The sequence below is a fragment of the Tupaia chinensis genome, unplaced genomic scaffold, assembly GCF_000334495.1.
Source record: "Tupaia chinensis unplaced genomic scaffold, TupChi_1.0 Scaffold000394_1, whole genome shotgun sequence".
NCBI classification, from domain to species: Eukaryota; Metazoa; Chordata; class Mammalia; order Scandentia; family Tupaiidae; genus Tupaia; species Tupaia belangeri.
This window is the reverse complement of record NW_006159896.1, coordinates 2,617,964-2,629,490: the sequence shown is the minus strand read 5'-3', so window position 1 is coordinate 2,629,490 and position 11,527 is coordinate 2,617,964. Positions and strand designations below refer to the sequence as shown.

Here is an 11,527-nt window from a genome sequence, read left to right as displayed (position 1 = left end):
CCCCACCCACTTCTTGACCCCCCGCCCCCTGCCTGATGGCTTCTGTCCTGTGGCTTATTGGGCACCACCTGCCCCTTCTCCCTCATCTCTGCCAGCCTAGGCTGTGCCATCCCATGGACCTTCCTGGACCATTTTCATGCCAGGAAGGGCAGCTCTCCTCTATGCTGCTCATGCCGTCCGGGCGGGCCTGGCTCTCGGCCCCAGCACTGCTGTCTGTTCACTGCTGCGTCCTCTGTGCATGCGTTGTCATCCCACCCAGATCCTAGGAATGCCACCCTTCACCAAGACCCCTTCCTAACCAGGCCCATAGCAGTCGAGGTACGCTGTGCTCGGGTTCATTCTCCCATTTGCACAGAGGAGGGCAGCTTAGAGGGGTGAGTGTCCACGCCCAGGGCCTCCTGGGCAGCCGGTGGCACAGCAGGAGTCAGAGCCATGTCTCTCTGCTGCCCCTCGTGAGCCTCTAACATGTTGAGGGCACCGGCCACGTTTACACCCTGTGCCCTCTCCTGAGGGACCTGGGACTGCTGGGCTTCATGGGACATCGTCCCAACCCTTCTGGAGCTTTCTGTTTGGAAATAAACAGACCACCCCCACCCGAGGAGTTGAAGCGCCCCTTCCCAGTCTCTGGCGTTTTCTTCATGGTGGGTCACACTGTCTCTGTGCCTGGGTCTGTCCTCGCGTCAGCCCCGTCCTTTCTCTGGGCCTTGGTTTTCCCACCTACGACAATGAAGGGGTGGGTTAGATAATGCCCCAGAGCCCTCTCAGCTCTAAAAAGAGATTCTATGACAAGCATAGCAATCCAGATGAGTAGAAGAAAATGCAGTTTGCTCAGAGAATCTATTCTTACACTCAGGAAACAATTAGAGAATGTTACAAGATGCAAGGAACCAAGTAGTGACTCGTGTGGCAAGGGAGAGATTTCCGAGGAGGAGCAGAGCTGTGAGGACTAGGCATGAGGGATTCGCACTGATTTACTCACTCCATTGGCCCTACTACGGGCCAGATGTAGGCGAAGCCACGTTCCTGCTCTCAGAGAACTCAGTCCAGAGTGGGAAGGGGGCAGTAGAAAGCAGGAACTCCTCGCGCCCCAGATGCGGGCTCTGTGGGAACCCGGGCAGAGTCCCTGACCACCTGCATTTGGGAACACGCTGAGAAAAGGCGTATCGAAGGAAGTGGCATCTGAGTTTAGAGGTGTAGGCGAAGCATCCCTAATACAGAATTCAAAATGCTTCAAAAGCTAAAACTTTTTAAGTGCTAACATGACATCAACAGTGAAAATTTCACAGCTGACCTAAGGAGGTGCGGGTTGCAGGCAATACAATAATATTGTCTAAAAACACCTTCAGGCTGTATGTATAAGGTGTGTATGAAATGGAAGTGAATTTTGTGTTTAGACTTGGGTTCCACCCCCTAATGCATCATTATATATATGCCAATATTTCAAAATCTGAAGATAAGAGAAAAGCCCGGTATCTGAAACGCTCCTGGTCTCAAGCATTTTGGGTAAGGGACACTCAACCATTATCTGAGACAAGCTGTGGGGGATGGGAAAGGTGAGTTTTCCTTCCAGATGAAGAAGACCAAGGCCCACATCCTATGAGCCCTCAGCTAGCCCTGGTCTAGGTAGGGGACACCTGCTGTCTAATGTCACATAGATGCCACAGTAGCCTTCCTCGTCTTAAATATGAGGATGCCAAGGCTCCGGAGCATTAGGTGATCTGCCGGAGCAGGTGCAAGGAGTGGGAGCTGGGATTGGATCGAGGTCTTTTGGATCTTAGAGCCTGCACACTAACCCAAAGCTCGTGGACTCCCAAGAATGAGAAACAGGACCTCAGTCCTGTTAGCTGGCCTCCCGCAGGTAGAACCAAGAACAGTACCGTTACATTCTCCTGTTCTTGTCACTGTTCTCATCCTGTTGCGGCCCATGGGAAGGAGCTTGTCGGAGACCGAAATGAGTCCTAATGTTTTCACTAATTTGGGGTCTGGCTCAGGGATGCGTGGTCAAGTGGTGGAGAGGCCAGAGCCCTGCCTTCCCAGCTGAGAAATTCTGCAGGTCGGTTACATCTTTCCCCGGCCTGTTTCTCAGCCCCGTGTTAAGGTGACCCCAGAAGCCCTGTTGATGCGGCTAGCACAGCTGGGGTTTCGTTTACAGAGGCCTGCTGGGATGGTGTTCAGATCTGTCGCAGAAAGAATAGGAAGGGCTTTATCAGACCTTATCCTGAGCCAGACCAGTCAGCTTATGAAATTTTGCAAGTGTTTTAGACGTGAACTTACCTTTTGATGATCTGAGAGAAAAAGAGCATATGGTTTCTATGAACTTCCTAGAACTATATTTTCTACATGAGATATTTTTAAGCATAATTGAATTTCATAAATATGACAGCATTTGGTAACACTTGAGCATGTTTTTGTTCTGTTGTTTATAGCAGCAAAATAATCTATTCCATATCTTTTTTTTAAGAAACTTCTAGAGCTCAACAACCTGCATTCTCTCATGTCTGTGGTGTCCGCATTACAGAGCGCTCCCATCTTCAGGCTGACCAAGACCTGGGCTGTAAGTTGGTCTTCTCGAGTCTGTCTCGGGCTTTGGCTCTCGCTTCTCTGGCTCTCTGTCTACACTTTGCCAACGACAGTCAGCACGAGGAGTGGAACGTTCCCTAGGCACTCCTACTCCTTCAGGACTCCGGTCCTGTTTTGGTACAGGGCACTGGTGAGGGTGTCAACGTGGCTGGGGTTGGAAGCCTCCCCGAGTGGACCTTCCTGGCCCCTGCACGCCGTGCCTGGTGGCCAAGTCAACAGCATGATTTCCACCCTCCACTTGGCCGGTTTTTCCCTCTGGTGGGTTTCTAACTGCCCTGGGGAAGGTCTCTGGGCCAACGGTTCACAGCTGCCCTGGGTCATTGGCCATACAGCTATGAGGTTCTCTAGAGAAACCTGTGACCCTCATGTAGGAAAAAATGAAATCTGAGGCCGTGGATAATTTCAGCTGGGAGGTGGAGTCTGATGGTTATATAATTCAGTCTGTAGGAAAGTTTTTCTCCTGTAAAAATACTTTTAAAATATCTCAGACCTCGTTCTCCTCCTTAGCTTGGCACAGTGCCTGACACGGGGGAAGTAATCGCTGTTTCCATTGCTCGTTAGCATCCGCCTCCTGGCCCGCCTGGTCCGGGGTCTCTCACAGCCACGCAGCCCAAGCCTTTCAAGACCTGTTTATGTCCCATGGACCTGCCGGAAACTGTACGGAATGGTCAGATGTGCTTCTGCAACTCATTTCCGAACTGCTCTCTGCCAGTCTGTGGGCTGGGCTCTGTTTCCTACTTGGCTGGCTCCGGGGACTTGAAAATACTTAGGGATTATGTTGTAGGTGATCAGAAATGAGCCTTGTTTCTTTAAATTGCAATTTTCCATAGATCCAGTCCTCGCAAAGTGGAGCAGTGGTGTTAGCCTGGAGTCCGAAAACTAGGCTGCTTTCAGACACCATCAGAGCAGAACTTCTATGAAGCTCGTTTTCCCATATCCCTGGAGGGGCTATCCTGGACTAGTGGTCTTTCATCAGTGCTTTGCGGAGCCCTCGGCTGCCCTAGAGTGGCCTTGAGGGCCACCAGGGGGTGAGGGGTAGAGAGGGGGGTGCCAAGCAGGCAGCTCAGGCACTTACTCCAGAGAAGACCTGTGTGTGTGTGCATGTGTGCGTGTGTGTCTCTGTGTGTGTGTGTGTGTGTGAGAGAGAGAGAGAGAGAGTTTTTATGTGCTGGGCTTTAGGGTGAACTTCCACTGAGCAATGCCTTTGTGGGTCAAAAGCAAGTTTGGAAGCAGCTGGTTCCTGCAGTTGCTGCCAGCCCTGTGATTTCAAGTCCATCTGAGCAGCGAGGCTTTTTTCAAAAGTTGCTTGGCGGGAACCAGCAGTTAGCGTAATGGCTATGTCGCTGCACTCCCACGTAGTTGACCGTGGTTTGCATCCCGGACCCTGTGGCTTAGAACTCATGCTGGGCGCATGTGCATGCGTGCCCAAGATCCCAAGAGGAGAATGGAAGAGAAGGGATTGCGGCGTGACCATCCTCCCTGGGGGGTGATTTCTCGGTTTCTGTCTTTATGTCTCTCTCTGTCTGGCGAGTGCACGTGCCCTATAGCGAAAACCTCTGAAAAAAAAAAGTTGCTTGGGGATTCTTTTTCAAATGAATTTTCTCTTATTTAAATGCTGTTATTTTTTTTTTAATTTTTAAGGTATTGTTTATTTAACTTTATTTATTCATTCATTAATTTTTGATTTGACCAGAGAGAGAGAGACAGAGAGAAAGAAGGGGAGAAAGCAAGCCACCAACTATGGGACTCAAACTGTGGTTGGCCATGTGGGAGTGTCCAGCGCCTTAACCACCATGCCACCTGCTGGTCCCCATAAATGCTGTTATTTTTTTCTGTACTGCTGGGGAGCCGTGTGGGGACCCAGAGGGCTGAGGCTTTCATCCCCTGTGACTCGCAGACCTGATTGTCAGTGATAATGTAGCTCTCAGCGTCACCTGTACACTGCTTAGTCAGCAAGGGGGCGGCTGGTGAACTGGCACAGGGGCTGTGCAGTCCGAGGGTCCTACACAGAGAGCAATCCACCCCAGTGACGCTCTGGGTCAGCGATCTCTGAGCAGTGTTACGAGCTGCCACTGCGCCTGAGTGAGTTTGGCTGGACAAGCGCAGCTTAGAATAGCTGGGTCTTTACTAACAAAACAAGCCGTTTTGTTTTTGTTACATTTTTTCCTCCTGTATGAAAAGTACTGCATTAGGAACTTCGAAGATGAGCTCAGTGGCCTGTGGTTATCTCCCCAGGCTTAGCAGTGGCCGTTGCCGGCCTGGCACCTGGTCACTGGAGTGCAGCAGACAGGGAAGCCAGAGGAGGGCCCCCAGGGCAGGGCCATGCAGCCAGCGATCTGGAGAGCTGCAGCCAGACCTCGAAGCCGCCCTACAACTTGCCTCTGGCCGCTTACTCTTGGTTAGTCTAAGCCACGGCTTCTGTGCCTTCTCCACTCCCCTGGAACTGGCTGCTGTCTGCCACATAGGTGAGCAGTTAGCAGGTGGGAATCAGGGAGATGCCAGGGAGCTGAGATTACATGTCCCCATGGAACAGGGGAAACTCGGGCCAAGAACACATCCCCGTTCCTGTTCTGAGAGACCTCCTCTCATGTCCTAAGGACTGAGAGTTAGGACAGTCTCCCTGGTTACAAAGGACCACTTTCTAGGGTGAAGAGAAGGTAGATACCATATCCTAGGAATTAAGAATGGCAGCTGCCAGACGGCTGTGGCAGGAGAGAGAAGGCAATACACATTGCAGGGGCTGTGGGGTCTCCAGGGGCAATCGTGGGGCAGCTGAAGCCACCAGTCAGCCTCTGTTCTAGGCAAGCCCTCTTCTCACTCCTTTTCCTGTTACCCAAGGACAGCAGCCAGCACTGAGCATTAGGAGGAGGGGGCCATTCTCATCACCCACCCCTTCAGCCACAACAGCCCAGCCCCGTGGAGGGGCGACCCCATTGTCTGTGCTCACCTGTCTGGTGACAGCAGGCTCGGGGGCGGGGTAGGGGGCACACATCTGTTCTGCGATGTCACTGACAGCTCTGCCTCCACCTTCCCTTCGTGGTGGCTCCACTGCCTCGGGCCCAGCCCAGTACACGTCTGCTGTTTCAGTTGTACACGTTTGTTGTTCTGGAGTGCATCTTTCTTTCACTTTTAATTTCTGGTAATGATATTAACCACAGAAATATATTATGGTTAATGATTTAAAAAAAAAAAAAACCTGTTTCCTCTCTCCTTATTTGTCGCTTGCGCTGGGACTGGTGAGACCTCAGTGGCCCCAGAGCAGGGAGGAGCAGGGGGCCTGGAGGGTTCAGCACCTGAAAAGCCACTGCTGTTACAGTCTTTGTTTGGAAGAGGAGGAAGCTGAGGTTCCAGGAGGTGGAGTGACCTGTCCAAGCCCCCAGAATGGGTGAGCGCCCAGGCCAGTGTGCTGCGGCCTTACCCTGAGAGGTCCTGTCCAGCCTGACCAGTGAGCCGGGGGCTTGATGATGGCAGAGCCTGTGATGGAATTAGGCTGGGCACCGGGCAGGGACAGAGAGGCACAGGGACTGTGTGGCACATGGAGCTGGAAGAATGAGGCTGATGCATGGGCCCCAGGGGCCAGGGTGTAGCTAGCTCTGTGTGTGCTGTACCCAACGCTCGCCTCCAAACCCTGGGTACATGGGAAACCTGGCTAGAAAGGGGTTCCAGGGGTGGGAGACCTGCCACTTGGCTGCACCATCGATGACCTCCAGGGAGGGTCTGCTGGTCACTACCAGGACAGGGCAGGGCAGCCTATTGGCCTGTCCATGGCTGGTGGCTGAGAGTCAGCAGCTGCATGAGCTGGACAGGACAAATTGACACTAAGCACAGTCCTGTACATAGTAGGCCCTTACGGAATGTTGGCTGATACACAAACAGGGAGGGTGTCATGGCTGGCCTGGAGAAGTGCAGGCAGGGAATGATTTATCCCAGCACTGGGCCTACTTTGGAATATTGGCTGCCTCAAAGCTATGAAACCTAAGCAAGAAGTTATATCAGCCAATTCTGATTTCCTGACTACACATCACCACGCGGCTCTTATTCATTCCACAGATCAAATATTTATCAAATGCCTCCTGCGTGCCAGGTCCTGGGTCTGTAGTCAGGGCCCCTGTCCTCATAGGCTTCCTTGTTATTGAGGGGAGATAGACACGTGATTTGGGGGCATCTATTTGGGCCTAGTCTGGCTGGCACAGAAGTGGTCAATAAATGTTTATGGATGGCAAGAAACAAGGAGTGAGGTGCAGTCAGACGGGAGCAAAGGCTACACTGAAGACCAAGACAGATGGCTGTGACTGGGCACGGCTGGGCGTGTGCTGCATCTGGGTGCTCAGGGCGGGCCCTCTGAGGCGGTGCCCTGAACTACGGAATGGAGCCAGCCATGCCCAGATGAGGGCATGAGTGTTCCAGGCAGAGGGGACAGCGTTGCAAAGGCCCACCACAGGGACAAGCTCAGGGGGCCAGGAGGAGGTTGGTGTAAGCTATATTGGATGGGCAGTGGAGCTGATCACGTAGGGTTCAAAGCCTGGGAGAGGAGTTAAGCTCCATTCAAAGTACACAGGCAGATTTTCAACAGGAGGAAGACGTGATCTGGTTTACATTGGCCTGTTGGCAGGTATATGTGTGCATGTGTCTGTGTGGGTTTGAATTCTGGTTGTTTAAACAGGGTCTCTCTGTATAGCAGTGGTCCTCCAGATCTCAGCCTCCCAGCTGAGACTACAGGCATGGCCCACCATGCCTGGCTGTTTTTTAAAACAGAGTCTAGCTGCGTTGCCCAGACCAGCCTCAAGGTAATGATCCTCTTGCCTTAGGTTTCCGATCGTCTGGCCTCGGCCTCTCACGTCACTGGGATTATAGGTAAATGCCACTGCACCTGGCCTATCGTTTGGACCAGGAATCGAACCTGGGCTTCCAAGGTGATCCCAGCCTGTGCAGCACAGGGTCTGTGCTGCAACAGGGTTTCCTTTTTATGTTTAATTGTTTTTAAAGAGAGATTTTTGCTCGAAGGAGCGCATGCTCTCTGGAGAGACAGAGATAGAGAAACAGAATGTGAGAGATCATTCCCCAGAGGGGGTATGGCCACCCCACAATCCCTTCTCCATTCTCCTCTTGGGATTTTGGGCACACATGCACACGTGCTTGGTGTGAGTTTGAAGTCACTCAGTCTGGGACTCCAACTGCGGTCGGCCATGTGGGAGTCCAGCGATGTAACCATTATGCCATCTAGTCCTATATGTTTTTAATTTTTGTTGCTACTGTGTAGCAGACAGTGGAGTGAGGGTGGGAACTGAGAGTGGACACTGGGGACCTTGCTGGGAGGTTGGGGAGCACCCAGGAGCAAAGGGATGTTGGCTAGGACTGGGGGTGGCAGTAGACATGGAAGGCAGCAGACTGAGACGGCACGCACTCCACAGAGTTGATAGGGCACATGAGGGACGGGATGCTGGATCTGAAGCCTTATCCCTAGGTTTGGGGCCTGAGCAAGTCTGAAGCTGCGAACTCTTTCCACTGTTCAGAGCGATCCTCTTTCCCCTGTTCAGAGCGATCCTAAGAGGAAACGGATGTTTTAGCGAGTGACCTGGGTGTGTGGAATTCCTGGATTATGGGCGATTCACTTGTCTTGGTGGCCACAGTCATGTGCCACATGTGCCACATGGACACACGTGCACATAGGCTCTGCTTGCTCTGTGCACGTTCCTAGAGTGACTCGCTCTTTCCTACTGAATTGATCCAGAGAGTTTGACTCATTTGCAGCAGCGAAGTGAAAACTGAAGTTCTTGGCAGGGAGGAAATCACGGCCGATGGGTCATAAGGGCTGGTCTGCAGGGCGGTGACGTGGATGGGAAGCCATCCTGGGAGCGCGTCCCTCACTCCCAGACATCTGGGAACACGAGGTCATTGACCTCTGCAGTTCAGAGAGCAGCTCCTTCCACCTCAAGAGCCAAAGCCACTTTGCAGATATACACAGAAGGCAGACAGCGGCATTCACATATTTGAGATTTCGGTCTCTCATGCAGGAAGTGGCTTTGCTCCCGGTGTCATGCGGGACCTGGGCTCCCGTCTGACGCTGATGGCAGTGATAGGCCTGGGCTGCATGTCTCAGGGTTTTCTGAACATGGGCGTGAGACAAGTGAGGGAGAGGAGCTGGAAGCAGAGGAAACCAGCATTTGCAGCGGCCAGTCACTCCTTCCCACCATTCCTCAGCAGCTTCGCCTGGAGCCGCTTTTCCCAAACTGCCAGTTGCCAACTGCTGCCCTGTTCACCTCCGCCTCCTTGCCATTGCCACAACATTGGACGTCCATCACCTCCTCGGGAAATCTCTCCTCCCTTGGCTCAGTTCTCTTCCGGCATCCTGACAGCAGGCTGCCTGGACTCCTCGGTTCCTGTGGATGTGGCTGTTCTGCAGCACTCCGACCCCAGTCCCACCCTCTCGAGTCCTGGGCGTCCTCTGATGAGCTCATCGGCTCGGACAGCTTCGCTCTCACCTCTGTGCCTCCGTGCTTGCCTGCAGTTCATTCCTGACCTTGACCCGCTCCGAAACCCCACGGCCGTGTCCTGCCGCACAGAGCCCTGTGCTTGCGTGTTCCTTTGGCGGCATAATTGGCATGTCTGAAACCAAACTTTGGTTTTCCAAGAAGGTAATAGTGAGTGCCAGATAACTCTCTCAACAGCCTGTGTTTGGACTCGGAGGCAATGTAGTAGACTCGGCTGACAGGGAGTAAGCTGCTCCCTCCCGATCTCCTGCTCCTAAGACACAAACATAAATAAATACAGGGCAAAATACAACCAGTTCAGAAAACCAACAAGCAGAGCTAAGCTGGAGGCCAAGAAGGGAAAGTTACCATGTGCTAAAAGTGACGGATGCTCTGAGTCAGTGAGCAGCGTTAAGAGGAACCACTACCTCTGGACTTTGTGGCGGGGGCCCAAGTTCTAAGGCCTGCATGGGGAGGAGAGTCCAGGAATCAGAGAGCCGTTAGGTGTTGCCCCAGCAAGAAGTCTGTCCAGCTGGAGAGCCCTCAGGGAGCACAAGTAGAAAAGTTACCTGTAAGAAACTGCCAGGGGCTAGCAGGTGGGTGGGCAAAGCAGCTGGATCCCACATGGCCGACTGTGTGGTTCGAGTCACGGCCCTGGGGGCTTAAAGAACACTCTGGGTGGGCGTGCATTCATGCCCAAGAGGAGAATGGAGGAGAAGGGATTGTGGCATGGTCATCCCTTAGCAAGTGCACATGCCCTATAGCAAATAAAAATTTTTTTGAGAAGAAGAAAGAAAAGGAAAAGAAAAGAAAAAAAGAGAAGAAAGAAGCACTCTCTGTGGCTCCAGCTTGGGGTCTGAATCACATAACTGACTTTGGCATGGGAAACCCTGACCAAAAACAAGGGACATGGAGATTGTGAGCATGGACCCTTAGATCCTTAGGGCCGAGCCTGGGCCTGCCCACCTCTGATGGTGAGGATTAGCTGTGTAGGCATGGGAAGACGGTTTAGAAGCGTGCTGGCATGTAGTTAGGGCCAGATAAGTATTAGCTGCTGCTGCTGCTGCTGCTATTATTACTCTTAGCTATTTTCGACTATTATCAAATGTGCTGGCGAGGCTGCCCTCCCTGTAAGACAAGCTTTTTTAAATTTTTATTTTTTGAGGAGATTTTTGCTATAGGGCGTGTGCGCTCGCCAGAAAGACAGAGAGAGATAGAAAGCAAGAAATCATTCCCCAGGGAGATGGCCACGCCACAATCCCTTCTCCATTCTCCTCTTAGGATCTTGGGCACGCACTCACGCACACGTGCCCGGCGTGAGTTTAAGTCACTGGGTCCGGTACTCAAACTGCAGTCGACTACATGGGAGTCCAGCAACAAGCCATTATGCCAACTGCTGGTCCCCAAACTTTATTTTTTTAAAGAATTAATTAATTTTTAATTTGCTACAGAGTACACACTCTCCAGAGAGAGAGTAAGCGAGCGCAAGCTGCCAGGTCTGGGACTCAAACCACCATCGGCCATGGAGGAGTCTAGCACCTTAACCACCATGCCACCTGTCGGCCCCATGTCAGGCTATTTTGTGTATGGTCTGTCATCATTCTCCAGTTGATTTATTCCTTCTGATTGTACCCCTCTTTCTAAGCTGCTCTCACACCACTATTGGAATGAGCCCCCACGACCTGGCTCTGGACTTTTCACATTCCTGGTTAAAGACAGTGTTTTGCGCCCTCCCTGCCCCTACCTTGCTAGGTCGGGAGCTCTATGCTCATTACTCCACTAAAGTGGGGTGCTGTGATACAGTGTTTTGATACTGCTTTCTTTGTAACTTGCCATTTGAACATTCATTTTACTACCCCTAGTTTTATGATAATGATTTTTTTTTTGGAGAGGTTTTTTTGTTTGTTTGTTTTTTGCTATAGGGCGCGTGTGCTCGCCTGCCAGACAGACAGAGAGAGACAGAGAGACAGAAAGTGAGAAATCACCCCCTGGGGGGGTGGCCATGCCGCAATCCCTTCTCCATTCTCCTCTCGGGTTCCTGGGCATGCATGCACACGCGCCTGGCATGAGTTTTAAGCCACCGGGTCTGGGTCGTGAACCACGGTCGACAACATGGGAGTCCAGTGACATAGCCATTACGCTAACTGCTGGTCCCTGATAATGTATATTTTGTCAGCCAACTTTTACCAGTCCTTTGTATTTCTAACCCTGTATTTCAGTGACAGCTTTCAGTGAAAGGGAGACACTGAGCTGGAATGAGGGAGAGGGACGGGCATGTCCTAGTGGGGATCCGGGAGGAAAAATTCTAGGGACGTGGCACTCGGTGAAAACTCATGGATTCCCAAGCACCTTGCAGGGTGCCAAGGCCATAAGAGAGGCATTCTGGCCATGGCAGCACACACCAGCAGGTTTCAGACCTACTTCCTGACCCGCAGAATCAAGCCGTAAACCTTTCAGCAAGGCCAGAGGAGCCTCTG

At 52.1% G+C, this 11,527-nt stretch overlaps 1 protein-coding gene across 15 annotated transcripts in view; it reads left to right on the top strand.

Moving 5' to 3' along the window:
* Positions 1 to 11,527, top strand: part of RALGPS1 (Ral GEF with PH domain and SH3 binding motif 1) — a 284,196-nt gene that overhangs the window by 125,061 nt on the left and 147,608 nt on the right. For all 15 annotated transcript variants that reach the window (XM_006154099.3, XM_014590021.2, XM_027774049.1 and 12 more), the window contains one exon: positions 2,462 to 2,554. In XM_006154099.3, coding sequence (XP_006154161.1) covers positions 2,462 to 2,554 — 93 coding nt within the window. The remainder of the gene's footprint in view (positions 1 to 2,461; positions 2,555 to 11,527) is intronic.